Here is a 24303-nt window from a genome sequence, read left to right on the forward strand (position 1 = left end):
TGCATTAGCCAATGTATGGTAAAAAAGCAATCTAGCCTTCACAATGCAACTCAGAACCACCCTGCAGAAATTTTAGCGGACTACTGTACCGGAAATCTTTCATTTTCCTTTTTATGAACTTCTGCACTTATTCAAACATGAGAGCGACATTACTGTACAATAACTTATAAAACAGTCAAGTGGATATTCAAAAACGGATTGAGATTCAAATAAACATTTACAGGCAGGAATTTTACCAGTGATATGCAAAGAAAGCAATGAAAGAGTTACAGAAAGGAACGAAAGTAATCTGAGATTTATAAGCTACTGATTTCTTCAAGCATAACAAACAATAAAAGCCAGATTATATCCAAGGTTTTGAAGCCAAAAATAAAAACTTTTCTGCTGACAGGATTGGGTTAATTTGTTTCAATCTTTCCAATGAAATACGAACAGATAATGAAAATTCATCATTCTTGAGGAAAAATATGCCAAACCACAGAGCGTGGCATCACATCCTAGATTATTCACAGGCTAAAAATACAACCACTCATTATGCCACTTCACATGATAGAATTTGACAACCTAGGGAAGATGCTCTTTTTTTTTTATAGAGAAAATGCATTAATACAAAGATTCAAGCATGCAAGCTACTAGTCTCTAAAGGAACTTAATTTCGTCAACAACATAATAGAATCTACAGATTTTTGCTGTTATGCATTCAAGTATTACAGTCCACCTGGGAATGCATGGGTGTTGGATTGGTAAATAGCAACTACGTCCAAACTTCTAGCTTCAGGGAGGATTGGATCATTGATATCATACAAAAGCAATGGGAATGCTTAACTCAAGGTCCGAAGCATAAACAATGACATCACACAACTAGAGATTCAAAGGGAGCAAGTCAAGACACAACTATAATCAAGGACAATCAAAAGGGCAAGGCATGCCCCACCCCAAAAAATAGGAAAAAAGAGAAAGAAAGGAAAAAGAATATGAACTTTCATAAGCTTTATAAAAAGGTCACTGACTAAAGTATTGAGCTACAACATTAAACTATGGGGGGAATAGTACCCCTCCTAGTCCTTGTAACAAATGTAAAACATTTTGGGGCCTAGCAGCAAGCGCACTAAAAGAAAAACAAAGAGTTGATGCTCATCGCTTTCTTGTTATCTGCTTTACAGAAAAAGAAGGTTCAAAGAATAGGGTTCAAAGAATCACAAGGCTCCACCAGATCTCTCCACATCCCGAACAAGGTTAATAACATCTGCAGGCATCTTTACATTACATCTTCCAGCAGATAAGGATTTATGCTCATTTGATAATACAGTGGCTGATTATGACCGTTAGTTTTTCTATCCACCTTGTTCCTTGTGAACATGCCTTCAAGCTGACAATAGATCAGTCCTCTATACTACCTCTCTGGCTTTAAGAGCAGCCCACAGTTTTGTACATACTTGTTCCACCAAGTCAACGTAGACCAGCCAACTATATAATTCCCATAGACATGCTGATCCTGACAGAGAGAAATATCACATAGAGGGCAATCAGGCCCATTCCAAGCCTCCTGCTGGGACGCATGTTATTCTTTGGTAGGAGAAAAAGTGCCCAAATAAGTCCTGCTATGAGAAATCCCATAGTGTAAAACACACTTGGGTCTTGTGGAACGGTATATGAATTGGGTCTCTCTGACCAGGCTCCAAGCAACATTGAGATCCCCAAACCAATTAGTGTATTGAACATTGGACCTGCATAGCATCCAGAGAAGGCAATCTGCACACTGTCTCCGCCATTTATTGCTAATGCAACATTTGACACCAAATCACCCATAGAATTGCCCCATGCCAATACAGTTAATCCAAGGATTGATGGGTTAACCCCTAGAATTATGCCTAATCCCACCAACAAAGCAACAAGCTCATTTGCAATGATGTAAAACCAGACAATACTCATAAAAAACCCTCCCAAAACCCATGGAAGTACAAATTTTTGAGGTGGACGATCTGATCTAGTGCACCGATATGCAAGAATCCCAAGAAAACAACCAACAAAAACACCAAGAAAAGGTGCTACTTTTCTACTTAGAGAACTCATGCTGTCTTGGGAACTCCATAGCAATGCCAGAAGAACTGGAGCCAATGACGCACTGGATACAGCATAGAATTTTGACCAAGTTTCCTCCTCGACCAGAGGAATTGTTAATCGCCGTGGAATTATTAGGGGCAACTCAAGTAGTGAACACACTTTAGAGCATGAGAACGAGGGGTTATCAGCTTCTATGCCATCATCAACCCAGCCCCACACAGGCCGCTCGCTATCAGGCATCTTCATTACCTGATTAGAATATATTGCAACATTTGATGCCCACATCCACTGAGGCACTGAACCATGAGACTGGCCTGAATCACTGCCCGTATCCACATCAAGAAAAGGGCTATAGATAGAGTCATCCTCTTGGCTTCCTTGGGAGAAGATACTTCCTCTCACAGGAAGCAATGGCTTCACAACATCCAATTTCAACCTTCCAGCATGTTTCCTCAAAATCTCATTTGCAGCAACAGCAAAAGCATAAACAGCATAAATTGAGACAAACGCAATGGCTGCCACAACACTCACCTTACCAGCAAACAATATTAATGAAAGAGACACAAGAGTAAAGATGAAAAAACCGATATCTCTAATAAAACATTTCTGATCAATCTGAACTTCCTGCTCATAAACACAAAGAGAAACAGTCCCAACAACAATGCAAGTAACAAACACCGCCCCTCCCAACACACTGTTAAGTCCCACCTCACCGGTGCCTGTCCCCAGAAAAGCAGCAATACTCGCAAACACATCAGGAGCTCCATTCCCAAGTGGAAGGAGAGTCACTCCAGCAACCGTCGGAGACAGCCTCAAGAGACTGGAAAGCTTCTCCAAAGAACAACAGAAGTAGTCCGCTGCAGTGTTACCCAACAAATAGAACAACGCAGCAAGCCAAATTGCCAGTATTACATAAGCGATTGGTTTTTCATGACAATTGCAATAGAAGAACTTTAGATAATCAAATATCCCATCAGATGAGCATTGGGGGTGTGCCTTCAAGAAATCACAATGGGTCGCAAATCCCTCGTGTTTGAATGATCCAGAACAAAACTCGGGGCTAGTCACAATCAAGCTATCATTGCTAGGAATCCCACCAATCGTATAATTAACGCCAATTTCCACCATTCGCCGGTGAATCATGGCTGAATTACTCGAACCCCCAATCGAGGCGCTCAAAGACGATTGCCTTAGTAGTGGGTTTCGCAATATACCCCCCCGGTTGTAGAACAAGAAAATCAGGGCCATGGCACATAGACCATTGAAAACCCCACGAAATTGAACGCGTCTTTTACTACGAACACGATTCAACTCTATCATTTCCGACTTTCTCCACAAATTATCAATAAAATATCAAGCACCAATTCAGAACCTAGGGTTCCCCTGCATAAACAACGAAACCCAGGAAAGTGGACGGAGAATCGAAGGAGTTCAGAATTGTAGGGTTCTAGTTACCTATATGTGCAATTGGTGGAATCCAAATGGAATGAGACGAAGATCAGCTCCCAGCTTGGATGAGAAGGAGGAATTCGGAGAACGTTGAGAGCTCTGGTGCCTTGCGTTTCTCTCTCTACGAAACTTCTCCGAAAATCTCCCCGCCCGGCGCCTTACTGCTCGAGACAGACGACGTCGAGAATTATCAATGAAGGCGTGTGACGTGTCCACCCGCGTTAACTTAGTGCCTTTGGGAGAGGGTTTTCTCTTTTGGAAAATAAAAAATAAATAAAATAAAATAAATTTGGTAAAATAATGCCAACGTCCCTAACCTTTTAAAAATGATAAAAATAAAATAAAAAAAGGATGGATAAGTAATTTTAGTAAAAAATTGCAATAACTCCTCACTTATTAAAAATAATAAAAAATAAGATAAGATATAAGATGAAAGGATATAAAAATAAAGAAAAAAAACTATCATTTCCCTCGAGACATAGATTCTACTATAACTATTTTATCGAGCAACGAAACAATTGATTGATTTCTCTTATGAACTAAAGTTTCTTCCTTTTAGTCCGAATCAATCTCTTGATTTTCTAATGCCTTTGACCTTATTTTTAAGAGTATTTTGCTCATTTATTTTTTTGTAAAAGGTGCACAATTTCAAAAGGACACGTATCCGTTTTATCCTTTCCCTCATCCCAAATTATAGGAAAAAGATAAAAGATGAGGAGTTTTGATTGAGGAATACTCGAACCCGTCCCTTTATTTGAATCACTGATAATTCAGATAGGCCCACAAGACTAAAATTCTAAAAATAATAAATGTCTAGCTTTTCTAATTGTATAGCAAGTTCATGCTTGCATGGCCGTCGAAATAGAGTGAATTGGTTGAGAAAAAAATAAAGAACGGAGAATGAGATTAAAAGAAATGTCATTTTGAGATTTTTTAAATTTTACAATTGTAATTTCTCACAATAAAAATGAAGTTTCTCACAATTAGGAAAGTCAATAGAGATTTTTATCTTAATTGATTATGAGTGTTTATCTTTTTTGTAAATCGTGAGAGATTTCAAAAGTAATTTACCCCAAAAATAAATGTTAAAATACCCTAAAAAAACTTGCAATTTGTGTCATCCCTCTTGAGGTCCCATAATTACTTGGGAAAATAGTACTAATCACCCCTAAAATTATAATTATATAAACTATCTTTAATGTAAGAACCTATATTTTCGTGAAATTGCCACGTAATTTAAACAAGTTTAGAATACCGAAAAATTAGCTTGATAGCAGTTATAAGTACCGAATCGACTGCAAGAAATGCCTCGAAGTAAAATTGTCTAAGAAAAATGATATGGTCTCGATGAGCGTTCCGAGATAAGATTTATGGTATTAAAATAAATTGAATCGAGAACGATTTTCAGTACAGCTAAAATGCAGCTGCGATTTAGGCTGTAAACCCGAATTATTGTAAGGGATTCCGGGGAAGTCAACGAAAGCTCGAGAAGACTTCGATTTTTTGTAATGAGCAACCATTCAATAGTTTCAGGATGAAACAATAACCCGGTAAGGATATTGAGGCAGAATCATCATTATCTAGTAATCTTATATTATTAATTTTGCATTTCGGTATTGAAATATAAATTAATTTGATGTTTTAGGGTATAATTATAATTACATAATTGACAAGTGAAATAGGGATGAAAAGTGGGATTTAAATGTATAATTTTCTAATTTGTATACAATATATAATTATATATATATATGTGTGCGTATCAATACGTGTGTGTATGGCCATACCCTGTTATCCCATGCCTCTGCAACTTACTCCATGTCCTGCAATTCCATGGTTGCAAGTGAAGTATTTTTCACGCAATGAGAGTTGGCCAAGCAGTGGAGGGGTGGAGGTTTGTCTATAAATAGGATGCAATTGCAAGAGAAATAAAGGCAACAAGTGGACAGCAAGCATGGCTGCAAGCATGTGGCCATGGCAACGCGAGTGGCGACGGAGCAAGTGCGGCAACGATGGCCGGCAGTGGTCGCGATGGTGGTCGGCGAGGGCGATGGTGAGGTCGGCAGTGCCTGGTGGGCGGTGGCGTGACGGCCGATGGCAACGTGCAAAGTTGGATAGGTGGCCCTGGTAGTTCGCAGGAAGTAGGGGAAGAAGGGAAGGAGAATGAGGAAGAAGAAAGAAAAAGAAAAGAAAGAAGAAAAAAAGAAAAGGGAAGAAGAAGCTTGTTGTTCGTGAGTTGCAGTAAGAAGTAGGGAAGAAAAAGGACGAAGAATAATGAGGAAAGAAAAATAAAATAAAATAAAAAAGAAAAAAATGGAGAAAATCCTCGAAAAAATTCTGAAAAATAAGAAGTAGATATTTATTAATATTCTGGATATTTTGGGCTAGAAAATGATTCGGGCACGAGTTTTAATAATATGGCGCGCATACCAAGGAAGCTTGAGAGGTTAAGTTAAGGTAAGTAAAATTCTTTAGAAAATTTCAAAAATTCAGAAATATTATTTTATCAATTTTCATAGTGAAATATTTGACAAATATTTAGTTTGGATTTATTAAAGAAAAATATGAAGAAATAGAGAGAAAAATAAAGAAAATACAAGAAATTATGAAAAAATAGGTTTTAATGTTTATTTAATCAAATATGGTTATTATGATGCTTTGAGGCTTAAAATTGAAGTGACTTGTGCGAATTTTGAGGTTAGCACGTGTTGTTACCAAAATACAACAATTAAAATTTGTGATGTGGGGTCCACTCGAGCTTGGTGTCGAGTGAAGTTGGATTGCCGTGAGAGATGTCGCCTTAAGGGAAATTGCCGCTAGGATACTCGCCGCCAAGCTTCGCCACAAGCTTCCGCCGCTAGCTTTGCCACAAGGTTCGCCATTAGCTTTGCCACAAGTTTTGCCACAAGCTTTGCCGCAAGGTTCGCCGCTAGCTTTGCCACAAGCTTCCGCCACAAACTTTGCCACAAGCTTGTTAGATCGGGAGGTGTTATGGCACACACCAAGAGGGGGGTAAATTGGATATTTTAAAAATCTTGATAGGACTTGAAAACTTTTTGACTTAATTGAGGTTTTAGTGATTTAAAACATAGAATATATAAAATGACAAATGTAAAGCAAGAAGAATAAATGAGACAAAGGATTTATAGTGGTTCGGCTTAAACCAAGCCTAATCCACTACCTTAGCTCTCACTAAGGATTTTAAAATAATTCACTAAAACCTCCTACTTACACAAGTAGGCCCTCTAGCTACACAAGCTAGGAAATACAACCTCCTACTTAAACCAAGTAGGCCCTCTAGCTACACAAGCTAGGAAAAACAAAAAGTATACAATTGGAGAGAATCTAAGAGATGAATCTCTTAGTTACAATGTCTCTCAAAAATGATACAAGGCTTGAAATGAATAATTACAAGTGAAGATCAAAGCCTTGAAGAGAGAAAATTAAAGCACAGTCAATATAAATACAAATGTGTATATGATGTAAGCTCAAATAATTTCCTTTCCATCCATTAGCCTTCTCTTGATCATCCATGACTTGTATTTATAGGCTTCTCAAAAGATTGAAGAGAAATGTAGCCGTTTGTGACCGTTGGAGTTGAAAAACTAGCCGTTGGAAGCTTTCTGTAAAAGATATAGTCGACAGAAGAAAATGCATAGTTGACTATTTTTACAAATAAAACAGAACATAGTCGACAGACAAAAACGCATAGTCGACTATCTTATAACACAAAAATTCCATAGTCGACAGATCCTTTTACATAGTCGACTATTGTAAAAATGTGAAGAAATTTTTGAATTCTAAGAACAAAAATAGTCGACAGATGAAAAGCCATAGTCGACTATCCTTACATGATAGTCGACAGACTGAAAAATAGTCGACAGAAGAAAACAGCATAGTCGACTATCCTTAAATATAGTCGACTATCCTTAACAGCATAGTCGACTATTCTCAGGCATAGTCAACAGAATGAAACACATAGTCGACTATCCTTTTGAAAACATTGAAAACTTAACAAAACCTCATTTTTATTCTTTTGAAGGCAAGTTGGGATTATCAAAAATATATTTTGAAATAAAATCTCACTCAACCATACTCAATATTTCTTCCATATGATTTCATACCTTGCTTCAAAATTCATATATTACAAATTTGTTTTCTCATTCATATAATCCATAGAGATTGATTAAAAAAACTTTGACCATATATATATACTTACTCATAAAGATTTAGAGATTGATTTTCATATAGTCATTATCAAAACCATGATTTTATTTTTCAAGAGTAAAATATCAATCTCCCCCTTTTTGATGATGACAAAAACAAATATGAAAATCAATTCATTCATTTTATCTCCCCCTTTTTGTCAAAATCAAAAAGATTAATACTCCCCCTTTTTGGAACATACTGAGAGCATGAATAAAATAGGCTCCTCCTTAAACCAAATCCTCATAGAAATCATTATTCAATTTAAGCATATATTCAGAGGCAAGCATTCATTGGCAATCCGCAAGGTTCGCCGCTAGCTTTGCCACAAGCTTCCGCCACAAACTTTGCCACAAGCTTCGCCGTTAGCTTCCGCCACAAGGTTCGCCACAAGGTTCACCACAAGGCTTCGCCACAAGCTTCCACCACAAGCTTTGCCGCTAGCTTTGCCACGAGGCTTCAACCCTATTAATGCTAAAAAAATGGGTTAGAAGGCTCGCTGAAATCTTCCCCGCGAAGACCCTCCGATGCCAAAGTCAGTCCCAATCCCTAATGAAATTGCTCCGCAAAAAAGAAAACAGTAAAAGTGTATTCAAAATGTCCGAATTTTACCAAAGTCGAAAGTCTTGTTCATTGTCTTCTAGCTAGATATTTATAGGGCGCGATTTTCAAGGATGGCTGGTGTCGACACGTGGCACTCGTCGAGTGAGGCTCTTGGCTTTTTCGAAAGACGCACACTGCCACAAGCCATTGAGCTGCCGCAAGCTTGGGGGCTCGCGGCAATGTGCCATGAATGCAAGAGGTCGGGCTCACGGCACACTTGGATTTGTGCCGTGAGCCCATGCTCATTTTGCGGTGAGCTCGCGGCAGGTGAGCTAGCGACAACTGCCGCGAGCTTAACCAGTCGGGCTCACGGCATGATACACTGCTGCAAGCCCATGCTCTTTGTGTCGCGAGATTGTGGCATTTGCCGCTAGCTGAGGGGCTTCTGCTAGCCAAGTGGATGGTGAGAGGCTTGCGGCAGTGTGCCGCAAGCTCATGGCACACTACCGCGAGCCTATGCAACGATTTGAGGGCTTGCGGCAGTGTGCCGCAAACTTGCCGCACACTGCCGCGTTCTTTGCGCAACTTATCTGCTCAATTTCTTGTCCCGATTTCTTTGGCACAATAGCACGTAAATCGAGACGATGCACGTATTCGAGGCAATACGCGAATATCAAGGTTGCTCGATAAGTTTGAGAAGGTAAGTGGTACTTCCCAACTATATTTAATTTTATGAAAAATGCTTGGTTTGTAAGTGGTTCAACCCAAAAACCCGATTTTAAATAAATGATTTTATCATGTTGTCATGCCTTGATGTGAATATATCATGTAGATTGTATTTACATGTATTGACGATAAAATGTGCATATGTTCACGATGATATTATTGGTCATGCATCGCATAAGGATTTGGGATTATGGACTGACACCACTGCTCTACCAAGGGTGCACCCATACACCTCGTCCTAGTAAGGAGACTGTAAAAATGAGGAGTAACAGTTGGGTGTGATCGACTTAAATTGAAATGATATGAAAATGACATTTTGCAATTTGCATTCATACACGAAATATGTTTATTATTCATTTACTTAGATGTGAATCATCTAACTTGGGCTTTTCCCCTGAAATATTCAAACGTTCCAGATGGAGATTGTAGTAGAAACGAGAATGAATGAGGTATGAAATGACACTTAGTAAAGTACATGATGAATGAAATGTATGTAATGTAACCTATGTATTTAAGTTCTGCTACTTTGAAATTTGAACGTTTTGAGGAATGATGATATTTAAGTATTTGGTTAATGTTGATGTAAAACCCTATTTAAGGTGAATGTTAGTCGAGAACTTATGTTATGTTTTAAGTCATTGATTAATAACCTTGTAATGAGAAAGTAAGTTTGAGAAACGATGATGTAAGAACTGAATTTCGATTAATGTTAAGATGTCAAGTCTAATCTTTGCTTCCGCATTTGATGTGCATAATGATTCTCTTTCGAGAAAAATTATTGAAAATTTTGGGACAGATATGAGAAATGATGTGATTTATGATTAGTTTGAAAAAAAAAATTATCATCCCAAAATTGTCCTAAGTTATAACACATCCAAGAAAGCGAGACATTATATTTAACATTCAAAAATGGCAACAACTTTCCCTATTATTTAAAAATGACAAACTTACCAAAATGTCATTTTTTTCTCTCTTCTCTTTCTCATATTTCATGTAAAATTTTAAAATAAGTATTATTAATGGTCAACAAGGGCCAACCACAACTAATGACTGTCGAATACCCCAACACCTGTTGGGATCTTGCTGGGGTATTCAACTGCCACCCCAACAACCATTGGGTTGCCATTAAAAATACGGAGAAATGAGAAAGAAAAATAAAAAATAAATAATTAGAGTAAAAGGTACAAGAGAAAAACAACAAACATAGTGATTGCAAACATGTTCAAAAAATCAAATAAGGAATTGATATAAAAATAAAGGGTACTCAAGTAAAAAGGCGGTTGCATGATAATAAAGACAAATAAGACGATGACAATTTATTATAAGATTTAGATGAAGTAAACAACACTGGTATCATCAATAAAAAACACCTGATACCAAATCAACAAAACTCCATAGATACTTTTGAGTTGTAAAACACTTATTCAAACTCTTGAAAAGCCATGAGTTTGAAACCTATATCTTGTAACACGTGATTGAACCATCAACAAAGCAAGACACGAATAAAGTTAACATTTGAGTTATGATGCAAGCAAAGGTTTTAAACCTTTAGCTATGGTAGTGGGCAATTGTCTCATTTGATAATGATGATAGTGGTAGCAATGACAACAATAAGTTCGTCAATTTCTTCGGCCAAACTCATTATTAAGTCATAACGTTTTACTAGCATAAATTTTCTTTATTTAAACCAAATGAAAGGACAAGCTATAGTTGTTGGTGGTTTAATTGATTTGGTGTGTGTGTGTGTGTGAAATACATAGAGAAAGACAAATTTGGAGAGAAATAAAATCAAAAATATTTTGGGTATTTAAGAAAGTTAATTGTTTTAAGTTAACATGGAAGAAGAAACTATAAGATAGTAGTAAAGGTTGATGACGATTGATGTACTTTTCCAGACACTAATAAGAGTATTACTTGCAAATTCTTTAAAGATCAGGAGTACAAGTTGCATTTTGTTTCCTAGTCTCTTTAAATTCCATTTGGACTCTTTTGTGATTTTGACCTGTGGTGGGATCACAAACACTTGAAATGTTTTTAAAATTACACTTTAGATTAGGCCTGATCACAGTTATAAAATCAACAGTTCTAATTTTGATTCCTTGATGATTTAATTTTAGTTTCCAATGGTTTCGATTTCGCTTTGAACTAATTTAATAAATAAAAAAAAAGCTTAAACTTAATTTATATAAATCAAATTATCTATATATTTTTTTAGGATTTAAAGAAATTAAAACTCATGTAGTTCACTTATCATTTGAATTTGTAACCCTCTTATATTAATTGAATTTATTTTATAAAATACCAGCTATCGTGGATTGTATTATATATTTTATATTTATTTAATTTACTTTTTAACTGTTTGAATCGATTTCGGTTTTAGTTATGGTCCTGATTTCGATTCCAATTTTTTAACTGAAACCGAAAGATGGTTTCGGTTTAATTTTTAAAAGAATGATTTCAGTTTATTTCACGGTTTAAACTAAACCAAGGTCAAATCTATTTTAGACGCTTTGAATTTGTATTCTATGAAATATCTACTTATAGAAATATATATATATATATATGAATACTTTTTATAAACATGTAAAATTTAAAATGTTACTAATAATAATTTTTTTTATCTTCTTTACTATATATATTTGTTTGTACACAGTGACTTTGAATATTTGAAATTAACTAAAAACCATGAGAGATGACAATATTTTTTTTGGAAAAATTGAGCAATTTAATGCCAAGTTCACTTTTCAAATAACTCAATATTTTATTTTCCTTATTAACAGTTTTTATATTATGAATTAAATACCAATAAAGTATTAAATTTTGACCAGTATATATATATATGTATATTCCATAACAAAATTAAAAATTTATCAAATTTTTATTTAAAATTTTAAGTATGTATAAATTCTATAATATTGTTAAAAATTAATTATTTTCTAACTTAATACATATGAGGCCTTAATAATTAAAAAATATTACGTTTGGTGTTTAAAATATAAAATATAAATATTTTAATTATTAAAAATTATTATTTTAAGTTATTTTCGTAATTAAAAATAAATAAAATTATTATTTATACCACATGAAATGATATGTCGACGAAATATATCAAATAAAAAGTAACACATAAATATAATATTTAATTTTTTAATAATTTTTAATAATTAAAATATTAATTTTTCATACACTTTAAAATTAAACGTATCGGAGTCTTGTTTTCCCCGTCTTATCATGACGTGGCATCAGAGTCACAACAGTGACTCCTCGTGAGAGATCATGGCGGTTTCCTGGAATTATTATTATTATTATTATTATCATTATCTACAATCAAATCATATGATTCCTGCTTTCGCCAGTACTCGAAACCTCCACGGCTGCTGCACTCCGCTTTTGTATCTCTGGTCAGATTCACTCTACGCTTCCAAGTTCGAAGTTCGTCTCCTCGAATCGGCATCTTCTGATTCTGTATTAAACGCGGAGGCTTATGATCTATTGATAACTGTAGAACTTTTCTTTTTCTGATGAATTGATGTTATATTCCTCGCAGAGATGAGTTTCGCGAAGAAAGAGTACGAGTTCCTGAAGGAGATAGGGATTGAGCCACGCAATCTCGGTTGTTATGTCAATGGATCATGGAAGGGGAGTGGTCCGACGATCAGCTCCGTTAATCCTGCTAACAATCAGGTATCTGATTACTTTTATGCAGTGAGGCTCTGTTTGGGAGAGAGTAATGGCACGGAACGAAGAAGAATGGGATGGAAAAGAGTAGGATGGGATGTAAAGTATTTTCTAGGCTTGGAAAGGTTGATGGAAACTGGAAAGTACTGTGGATTAACACAAAATATTTCTCCAGGAGAGGGGTAGAATTGGTTGGGACGAAAATATATTAAATGACAAATCATAATCAATAGTCTCGACAAATAGCATTTTAGTAAGTTAAGTTTAGATTTAACTTTTTGTAAGTTATTAAGATCCATGTTGGTAACACATAAGAATAAAGCTTTCTTTTCTATTTTCGTTTTATCCATTCCCTCCCAATTTGGAGGAGAAGAGATTTGAAGGAAAATAGCATTCCATTCCATTATTATTATCTTTTCCAAGTGGAAAGTACTTCTTTGGTCAATTTTAATTTCATTCATTTCCATTTGATCCCCACTTCTAAGCCCATTGTTACTTTTCCAAAAATTATTTCAAGTCAAATTTGTTATTTTGTTCTTCTCTAGCGTGTCTGGTGTAAGGTTGTTGGGGGGAAAAGAAAGGGTGATAAAAAAATTGGAGAAGAAAATGAAGGGTTAGAAGCTAAGGACCTGTTCAGTTGTAGAAAACATTTTTTGTTTTTTAATTTCAATTTTTTGTTAAATAATTGAATCTCCTCTTAGAAAATAGAAAACTCAGTTTTCTAATTTTTCAACTTCATACCTTTGAATTAGTTAACATTCTTTTTGATGTTTTCTAAATTTTATGAAAATGAATGTTATGACTTTTTGAAACATAAAATGTTAGGACACCTTTAGTTATAAAATTGGAATAGGAAACTAGAAAATGGACTGAACGGGGCTTAAATTTTTTGGTTGGAAAATGAGAAGAATTAATCCTAGTTTATTTTCCTTCACTTACTTTGGTAGTTTGATAAATACAAGTTCCAACAGTTTCATTTTATTTTTTATTTTGTTTTTGTAGTGGGGGAATCTAAGTTTGTGAATGATGTGTAAAGATGATTAAAGATTTGAGAGAAATGATAAGAGAAGAAAAAGAATTCTGAAATAATGCCTCGTTCAATTGAATTCAAAACAGAGAGATAAGCCTATTTATATGATAGAGTTAACCTCCTAATAACACTTAAAACATAACAGCTTACAACACATGAACTAAGCTCTAACCAAAACTGAAACCAACACTTAACATAATACAAGCTGAAAACAGAATACAATTAACGATATCAACAAGCCTTAATTCCTTCAACATTCCCCCTCAATATAGACCTCCTGGTGGTGGCAGATCCCAACTGAGTAGCTTCACCAGCATTAGGCATAATAGAGTGAACAGGAGACCAATGAAGCCCTAGTTTATTGCAGAGAAAGGAAAATCTGTCCCTTGACAGCCCTTTAGTAAAAATATCTGCAACCTGGTATAAAGTAGGCACATACCGAATATCAATCTCACCATTCTCAGCCTTCTCTCTAATAAAATGAACATCTATCTCAATATGCTTTGTACGAGGATGGAACACTGGATTCTCGGCTATGCTCTTCGCTGCTAGGTTGTCACACCATAGAACAGGAACTTGAGACAAAAAATATCCTAACTTAGTAAACAAAGACTGCAACCACATAACTTCTGTGACACCCTGGGCCATGGCACAATACTCGGCTTCGCTTACTAAGCGAGCCACAGCCGACTGTTTCCTCAAACTCCACACTAGCAAATTAGAACCAAGGAAAACACAAAGACCACTGGTGGATTTCCTAGTTACCTTGCAACCAGCATGGTCTGCATCTGTGAACATTGTCAGGTCCAAATTAGAGATGGCAGGTGTAAACAACAGCCCTAAACCAATAGAACCTTTCAAATATCGAAGCAATCGCTTACAAGCTGTCCAGTGCTGCTTGTTAGGTGCAGACAAAAATTGACTAAGCCGATTCACCACAAAGGAGATATCTGGCCTGGTATAGGTCAAGTATTAAAGAGAACCAATAAGGGTTCTATAGAGAGATGGATCCAAGAAATTATCACCTTCATCAATAAAGGACGCCCCCAAAACCACTGGTGTCTCACATGGCTTGCAATCCTGCATACCAGCTTTATGCAACAAGTCCAACGTATACTTGGACTGAGTGAGATATAATCCAGTCTCATTCCGAAAAACTTCAAACCCAAAAAAATAGTTGACCGACCCTAGAGTTTTGAGAGCAAAGTAGGTATCCAAATCATGAATGCAATCTCTAAGGGCAGAAGAATCAGATTTGGTGACAAAAATATCATCTACATATACCAAGAGAAATAACACAGCCTTAGCAGTCTGTTTAATGAACAAGGATGTATCAGAGACAGACCGAACAAAACCCCAACCATGTAAAGTCTGCTAATATACTCAAGTATCATTATTCGAGTGTTCTGTCATGCTTACTTGAGTAAGCTTCATCTTTTACTCGAGTAAGCCTTCCATTCTTCAACCTGTTTTCTGACAATAATCTCTCCAGTTATTGAAGGAAAACATAAAGAAGAAGATCAACAGAAAGCCTATAGGGGAATGCTTCATGAATGAAAGAAAAGCTACCTTATAGTCTAATGCATGACAACATGTCAGTGGAACTTTGTTGAATAGTTCTGCTTTACTTGTGTTCTAGCGGAAGACAGGTTGATGTGTTTGTGGCCTGGGAGAATGTTAACCAATGGATATGCCCTTGCTTATCTTCATAAAATTCAGTTTGTCCTTTGAGTCTTTGATGTTATGATGTGATTTGGTCTCTTCTTCCTTGCATAATATACTAAATTATCTTGTCCCATGTAGAAGAAGGACCATTAGCCGTTGATTGGATTTAACCCTAAAATAGTAGTTTTGCATTTAACCCTAAAATTATCTTGTCCCATGAAGAAGGACCATTAGTCGTTGATTTGATTTAACCCTAAAATTGAGTCTTGGATGTTATTGTGAGATTTGGCCTCTTCTTCTTTGCATATTTTCCTAACTTTATCCTGTCCCATTTAGAAGAAGAATCATTAATTGTTGATTGGATTTACCTATAAAATTGTAGTTATGCATGGAGCAAGCAATATGTTTTTCATTTTTATTAATATTTTTTGGCTGAAAAATTTAGGTCTTCTTCATCTTATTGACAAGAAGAGAAAATTATATGAAGTATGGGAGTGAAGTCCACTACCCTAGAAAGTATTCCTTCCCAAATTCAAATTGCCAATAATGTTAAAAAGATCAAGCATACTTAATACTGATATAAAAAGTTCCTATACAATTGTAACTTAGAATGTAATTATAACACCAAAATATATCTGAAAATTTTCTTCTTATCATATTCAGAGAAAGTGAATTAGCAAGAAAAGTTACAATTTTTTACTCAGCCAAACATGTTTATGAGGAATATATTTGGATATCTGTCTTTTCTTTGATAAACATACTTGTGAAGAATGTTAAATTTGTTACATTTTCTCCCCTATTTATCTAGAATTGTAAATATCTTGTTTAAATGATATTTGACAGCAAAAAAGAAAACAACCCTAGAGTGTGAAACCAGGGAACTTGTATGTGACTTTCTCAATGGTCATTTTGCAATGGGAAGGGAATTGGGATGTATCAAAACTTCAATTTTTAAGCTATTGTTGGCTTCTCTTGTTTATTTAGGCAATTGCTGAAGTTTCAGAAGCTTCCACCAAAGAGTATGAGGAAGGCATGCAAGCTTGCTCTGAGGCAGCAAAAACGTGGATGCAAGTGAGTTCTATCATTCACAGCCTGGGCAATTTTTTCAGAATTTTCTTTCCAGTTTTTAAGTGTGGGACTGATTTTAATTTTTTTTAAAACAATCATGCAGTACTCTGTCCAATAAAAAACAAGAAAAGCATACAGTTTCCTGGTTTGTTATTTGGTTCATTTTTTATTTCAGATTCCTGCACCGAAGAGAGGTGAGGTTGTTAGACAGATTGGTGATGCATTGAGAGCCAAACTTCAGCAACTTGGTCGACTTGTATCCCTAGAGATGGGAAAAATACTTGCTGAAGGAATTGGGGAGGTTCAGGTGTGCTATGTTACTTGTTTGTATGGTGAGATAGTTTACAAGTGGTTGGTGATCAACTAATACTGCATTAGCGAAATGCAGGCATTACAGTGTCATACTTTTTTTGGGAAGCCACTGTTTTGATAATAATATTACAAGATGCTCAAATGCAGTAATTTTTCATGTTTTTATTTTTTTTGCTAGGTATATGTCTCTAATTTTTTCATTTGTCTAACTGCCAAACTCTTGTCTTGATTGCTTATCTATGAGCTAGTGTTATATTTCCTTTTCCAGCTTCCATTAGACTATTGGGACTATAAGTTAATGAATTCATCATAAAACTTGCAGTTTACTTGTTACTGCTACTTTAGAACTTATTGCAAATATTTGTTCCATGTTCAATGGGAAAAAGTTACCATTCTAGTCCTTTTGAGCTGTTGTAATGCTGTTAGTATCTCATCTATAATGTCCGTTAAAGATGGTGTGGCAAGTGAGCATGACATCTTGTCAACCACATTAGTGAGCATATGTCACCTCAGTACAGTTCTTTCTCCCTCTCTCTGGCTGTTGGCCACCGCTGGCACTTCTGCCTGAAGCCACCATTCCTGAAGAAGAGCACTGGTGGTCAGAGATCTGAGGTTCAGTGGCTGAACAAGAGGGTTTATATATATATATTATGGGCAGTGGCTGCTGGCTTGGAAGTCAAAGCATCAGTCTTGCCCACCACTTGTTTGACAAAAGTTCCAGAACAAACAGAGAATATGTGGGTCTAATTGGTAATAAAATTGGGAGTCTTTATCAGCTTACCTGTTAAACCTGAAACTTCTTCTCATACCTTAACTAAAATATTACAGAAACCAAGCAAAGAGAAGCCAAAGGAGATGGCTGTCCTTTTTGCTCTGTTCTTATTCCTATAGCTATCTTCAGGACAAGGAAATTCACGTATAGATTAGATGATTAGATATAGAAAAATGGGGAAATTTGTGTATAAAATTCCAACTCTGAACATAAAAACCACGTGCGGTTTGATTTTGGCAATGCCTGAATGCTTGGGTCTCTGGCTGCCATCACACACTGCCACCAGCGCAGGGAGGGAGCATATGCTTGATGTGGCTGATGAGGTGGCATGTGACATCATCTTCAAAAGACAGTCCAAAAGGAAAACAAAATTAAAGTTCATTGTTACTACTGATAAAATTAAAAGTTTGTTCCATAATTGATTCGGTTTTTTAAGAAATTAACCCTTTGTTTTTTATTTTTCTTTTGCTAACTTTTTCCTTTGTTTTCCAATGTGACATATCATCACCTTTCAGTGATTATGGACATCGTTAACGCGGAGGATAAAATACAGGTCTAACTCTAGTGACATTCTTACTGCAGGAAATAATTGATATGTGTGATTTTGCTGTGGGGTTAAGCAGACAGCTGAATGGATCAGTCATACCATCAGAACGTGAGCTCCAATTTCACTTCTCCTCCTGTATATAGGAAATTTAAATAGAACATGCCATCTTTCTCAAACGATTGAGGTTAGCCTAGTGATATGTGGCATGGGTTTGACTCACCTTCACCCCTCTTAACCCTGTTTGCTTATGCATATCAGCAATTGTCCATATTTCTCCTGAAAAATACACTGGTATTTGAAGTTATTCTCAGTTCTATAAAATTTGTCTGCAATGATTGTGGTTTCTTTGTTAACAGGTCCAAATCACATGATGCTTGAGGTGAGATGAAATTCTATATTTTGGAACTTGGAAAGATTTACGTATACCATTTTTAAGTCCTTATGCTCTTGTTCACAGATGTGGAACCCCCTTGGAATAGTGGGTGTAATTACTGCTTTCAATTTTCCATGTGCTGTTCTTGGTAAGCTTTATTCCTTTCTCCATTAATTGGTATGATTTTTTGCTGGGGTGTTCCATTTTCTGGTCAAACAATGTCAAAATGAGATCCTAGAAAATCTCATTTTTTGGGTCTCATTGACCCTGGCAACCTATCCAAGAGAAAGAGCAGAATGCTGCATTTGTCTGGCAATGTTGAAATGAAATTTTAGAAGGTTCTGTTGTTTGACTCTTGATAACCATGGGACATTACAGTATCTTATTGAGTGGTTTCCTATCCTGTCTGTAATCACTGACCTTGAACAATATTCCAGAGCAAGCATGATGGGATCAGAATTCTTTTATATTTTATTTGGTGTGTGGGTTAACTGTAGACAAGTCCTGCATGTATCTGGAAACAAGATGTTTCCTTGGCCCACTCTGGAAAACCAATTTCTTTGTTTTCTTTTTGTTTTAATTTGGGTAGAGAGATTTGTATAACATGTCTCTACTTTGTGATATTGCAGTTCAATTCATTCTTAATTTCACAAAGATGTTGTAGATGATTTATTTGTCTGAATATCTCGTTTTGGCTTGACTATGGGTAACAATATCCATGTGGTATATATATTATAGACATAGATGAACGATTGCTATTTGTTTATAATTTTCAGAATTTCTGTGTTTGACCCTCTATTTCAGTGTTGGAACTTAAATTGTATGAATATGCATTTCTTTGAACAACTGTTTCCTATATTATGCCAAATCTTTGGATAGGGTCATTTGACCCTATCATTTGGGATTTGGAATTTCAACTTCCAAATTTATTGTTTGGATACACTTTTATGAAAAACATTTGGATTTGGGTTGAATTGACGTCATTTGAAATCCCTCTATACACAAAAAAGGAATTTTACCTGGGTGTTTATAGAATTAGTGGTATATTTTTTACCAGTTATTTTTCTTACATTAATTTCTTATTTTGATTCATCTTTCATTGTTTCAAATATTCTCTCCAATTTCTTATGGCTCGTAATAATTGATTGAGTGGCATTTTGCCTTTCTATATTGTAACTTCTTGTCTTTTTAGGATGGAATGCTTGCATTGCGCTAGTTTGTGGCAATTGTGTAGTTTGGTAAGTCCATGATCCTGAATGCTTGGTTATATCAAAATGTATTACATACAAAAAAGATTGCAATATTTTGTGTTATCTCCTCTGTAGGATGGTGTTTATTTATTTTTTTGTACAAAAATCAAGTTTCTCATTTGCTTCTAGTAATACCTTAGATTCAAGCAATTTTGTTCTATTAATGCCTTAATTACTTCTTGTGCTTTTCTACACTGCAACGGTTCATAGGAAAGGTGCTACAACAACGCCTTTAATTACGATTGCTATGACAAAGATAGTGGCTGGAGTTCTAGAAAAGAACAATTTACCTGGTGCTATTTTTACTTCTTTTTGCGGTGATGTTGAAATTGGTGAAGCAATTAGTAAAGATTCTCGTATACCTCTGGTTTCATTCACTGGAAGTTCAAGGGTACTTTTCTTCTCCTCCTGAAACAATGTCTTTGAGAAGAAATTGAATTTTTTATTACATTCTTTACACACAGATGCTACTTTCATGGACTCTTCTACTATTGCTTTTGCTAAATGTACTTGTTTCTGTGGCCTCATGTTGAGCCTTTTATTGCCTATATTTTTTTGTTTGAATGTGCTGAAAGGTACCATGATTTTAGTGGCAGTTTTTACTTTTACAACCTTTGTTATTTGGCTCTGATTTCTAGTTTTTATGAATAGATCTTAAACATGAGTTAAATCAACCTTTTACTTCATCCTAATTTGACAGAAATCCTAAGTTTTGACTGGATACATTGATTATGGTCCCGAAGATTCTGTTCTTTCAGTTGGAGGATTGTGGAGAATATGTTGAGTTTCTTAGGTAGAAGAGTTATGAGCAAACAAAGATGCAGCCAATTTCCCTTTCTCTTCGTTCCTAAATTTTCAATAGTAGTATACACACACACACCTCTAGATAGCCATTCATCTATGTGCTTATGGCTTAGTCTTTTCATGTTAGTTTATTATGTTAACAAATGCCATTTTTCCTTTCAACATCCGAAAACAATCAATGAGAACATTTTTCAGTTCACAAATAATTCACTGCACTTTTTTTAGCACATTCTGTTGCTTTCTGTTTACCACATAGCAGTACATTTTTCCGTCGTTTTAACTCTGTAATAGTTTGTCTCTGACATAGCCAATTATAGGTGGGTCTAATGGTCCAAAAAACAGTAAGTGAGAGATTTGGTAAATGCTTGCTCGAACTAAGTGGAAATAATGCTATTATTGTCATGGATGATGCTGACATTCAACTTGCTGTTCGGTCTGTTCTATTTGCTGCTGTTGGAACAGCAGGTCAGCGTTGTACAACATGCCGTAGACTGGTAAGTGGTGTACACGTTTGATTTTTATTGCTATTTGTTTTCTTTGTTTGCTCATTAATAAATGTAATATGTACTTGAATTTTTCAAATGAAGCTACTCCATGAAAATGTATACCGAGCAGTACTTGACCAACTGCTCGAAGTATATAAACAAGTTAAAATAGGTGATCCTCTGGAGAAGGGTACCTTACTTGGGCCGCTGCATACTCGCACTGCAACGGAGAATTTTGAGAAGGGAATAGAGAGAATCAAATCTCAGGCATGTCATCTCTTGTACATCTCTTCTACATAGCTTTTTTCTTTTTTATCTTGAATTATTTCTTTGATCAATCAATTTTAGGACTCCAAAAAAGGAGCTTTGCCATTTACATATCCCCCAACCACAAAAGAGGATAAATAAAAAGAAATAGATCCGGAAATCTGAAACAGTAAAGAAATGGGAATGGTTTCCTTTTAGTGGGGGGATTCTTCCACCTCAAAAGCCCTACAATTCCTTGTGCACAAAATGTAACACACCACGAATGGACAACTGCCATTATGCAAAGAATTGAGGCATTGGGGAAAAGAAGCTAGGAATGCAACAATGTAATGGTGCAGCTGTTCTTTCCACCCACCCCCTCTAAAAATTCAAAATTTAATTGGATGGAGCATTTCTAGATAGTGTACATGTGCTTTTTCTGAAGTCACAATAACATGGAGGTGTGGCTATGTTTTTCCTTAAGTTGCTTTGAAGATGATATGAAATTACAAGTTGATGGGTGTTCATTTAGAAATTCTCAAGAAAACTTTGAATGGGAAAATAATGATCTAACTCCTGGAATGCACTGAGTGTCCCTACTACTGCACCAATGAGTCATCACTCAGACGTGTTTATGAATCTTATGATTGTTTTAAAGCATTCCTGGTTCTATGCCAAAGCTAAAGCTTCAAGCAAATAATCTTTCATCAAATTACGGGGTCTTCCTTTTGTCTGTTCCAGAAATACTTCATCTCTGTGCAATTCTCATATCCCGACCTTTTATTGGTTGAATTTCTTGACTGTTGTAGAACTAGAAATTCACTTCATCAAATAATAACTTGCAGGGAGGGAAGATCCTTACTGGTGGTTCAGCAATAGAGTCTGAAGGAAACTTTGTGCAGCCCACAATAATTGAAATTTCACCAAATGCTGATGTTGTGAAAGAAGAACTGTTTGGTCCTGTTCTCTACGTTATGAAATTTCAGGTACACTCCGGGAAGTAGGCTTCAGTTTGATTGTTGGATGAGCCACACTAGTCATGATCTTCATATTACCATTGTTTAAATTTCTCATATTGAAAATCAATCTCTTTGTGCAGAATCTAGAAGAAGCGATTCAAATAAACAACTCAGTACCTCAAGGATTAAGCAGTTCTATATTCACTCGCAAACCTGAGTATATTTTCAGATGGATTGGGTATGTGTTTCTTGAATACTACTTTCAATTTTGTTCTATTTTTTATTGAAGGACAAAAAGGTCAGGATAATAGTGGTTTCTTATATCAATTTTGCGAATCAAGAGAGTATGACAAGTGTCTTGTTTTAGCATCTACCAACCCAGAACAATGTCTTTAAAAACTTTGATGGGCCCTGATATTGTCCAGATACTTCGATAATCATCTTAAATGGATGATTAACTAGCATAAATGGTCACTTAACTTTGCACTAAGGTACAAAAATATTACTGAACTTGAATTTATAGCCAAAAGTTCACTGAATTTCAATCTAATATACAATTCCACAACTACCATCAATTATTGTTAAAATTGGCTAACGAAATGCTGACGTTTTTGTATTTTAGTGCAAAGTTCAGTGATATTTTTATACTTTTATACAAAGTTCAATGATCATTTGTATTGTTTAGTCGTCCACACTATTAGTTACGTCAACATCCCGTTAACATTTTCTTAATGACAATTAACGATAGTTATAAAATTGTATACTATATTGAAATTTAATGACTTTTTGATTACAAATCGAAATTCAATAACTTTTTTAATGTAAAGTTCGATGACCATTTATATTATTTAGTTTAGATGGATAGACACTTGGATTAATACAGCAGTATCTTTTGCAGTCCTATTAGCTAATGAATCCTCACTCCATTGCAATTGTTCTAGGCCCCGAGGGAGTGATTGCGGTATCGTGAACGTTAATATACCAACAAATGGTGCCGAAATTGGCGGTGCTTTCGGTGGTGAAAAAGCCACAGGTGGTGGCCGTGAAGCCGGAAGCGACTCTTGGAAGCAGTACATGAGGCGCTCGACATGGTAACTCTACTTACCTTCTCATTCTTCATTGATCATGGTTATTAATGCTGACACCCAAGAGGACTCCTCTAAATTTTGAGTAAATTTCGTCGGTACCCCTCGGGATTTTGGTCATTTCTAGACCACCCCTACGATTTAATTTAGTATTTCAGGTCCTTAGTTTAATTTTTGAACACATTTTTGACTTCATACTAAAAATGAATTAGAGGGGGCATTTTTTAAAATGACCCAAATTATAAGAGGTTCGAAAATAATTTATTCATAAATTTTCTCCATTCAATCGCACTCATATATTTTTCTAGCTCGAATATCCAAATTAATATTCCTCCCAAATAATATTTCCTTGCAGCACAATCAATTACGGGAATGAGTTACCATTGGCACAAGGAATCAACTTTGGTTAGCTGCTCTGCCCTTTTATATATATGCCTTACTTTAGGCCTCAGTCATGATGTTTGTATTACGACTTTGTTCGTTTCTTCCATAAACACAAACATACAACTGCCTACCGCAACCTTTCTTGGCTCTGACCTGAAGATGAGAAGGTGGAGTGGGGTTCTATGCTTAATATAAATAAATGAATCGGGTCGGGTTGGGTCTAATTTCAGTCCAATCCTTTCCAAATCGAATTTGGATATAGATGAACCAAAAGTGTTCAAATTAAATTCATCTCAAATCCAATTAAGATCCATTCAAGTAGACTTCAAACCATAAGAGCAAGTTTGGCTTTATATATACATATGGTTTTACTAAATTCTATGGGTGTCACCCTGTTTTAAATCTCAAGCAATGAGATTAAGCCTTAAGCCTTAAGATATAAATAGATTGGCTCATTTTCAGAGAGCAAATGGAAGCTGGTGCTTACATCATGGGACGCTACTTCCAAGCAAGCAACAGGATGTTGCGTGAATAGATTGAATCAACTAGGATGTTTATACTTTTCCACTGATCTATTTTCATCTTCCTTGAAAGAGGAGTTCTTTTATTTTACGCAATAATTTCCCCCACTTGGGCTTTCCCATCTGCGGCTTAAAAAAC

General features: G+C 35.7%; 2 protein-coding genes across 4 annotated transcripts; one reads left to right on the forward strand and one right to left on the reverse strand.

The window, feature by feature from the left end:
* Positions 1-963: 963 nt before the first annotated feature.
* LOC127795813 (cation/calcium exchanger 4-like) lies at positions 964-3730 on the reverse strand. Its single transcript, XM_052327719.1, has one exon. The coding sequence runs from the start codon at positions 3382-3384 to the stop codon at positions 1468-1470; it is 1917 nt and encodes a 638-aa protein (XP_052183679.1). The 5' UTR covers positions 3385-3730; the 3' UTR covers positions 964-1467.
* Positions 3731-12289: 8559 nt separating this feature from the next.
* Positions 12290-23889, forward strand: LOC127795508 (aldehyde dehydrogenase family 7 member B4). Of its 3 annotated transcripts, none has more exons than XM_052327241.1 (15): positions 12290-12417; positions 12533-12669; positions 16343-16429; positions 16602-16733; positions 18093-18165; positions 18414-18436; positions 18515-18578; positions 19623-19668; positions 19891-20071; positions 20802-20978; positions 21072-21240; positions 22065-22201; positions 22315-22412; positions 23116-23265; positions 23615-23889. In XM_052327241.1, exons 2-15 carry the CDS (start codon positions 12535-12537, stop codon positions 23667-23669), a joined length of 1527 nt encoding a protein of 508 aa, XP_052183201.1. In that variant the 5' UTR covers positions 12290-12417; positions 12533-12534; the 3' UTR covers positions 23670-23889. The 3 variants fall into 3 exon arrangements, with proteins under 3 accessions (XP_052183201.1, XP_052183204.1, XP_052183203.1); XM_052327244.1 differs by having other exon boundaries at positions 12312-12386; XM_052327243.1 differs by having other exon boundaries at positions 12346-12450.
* The last annotated feature ends 414 nt before the right edge of the window (positions 23890-24303 follow it).

The sequence above is a fragment of the Diospyros lotus genome, chromosome 2 (assembly GCF_014633365.1).
Source record: "Diospyros lotus cultivar Yz01 chromosome 2, ASM1463336v1, whole genome shotgun sequence".
In the NCBI taxonomy this organism is placed as follows: Eukaryota; Viridiplantae; Streptophyta; class Magnoliopsida; order Ericales; family Ebenaceae; genus Diospyros; species Diospyros lotus.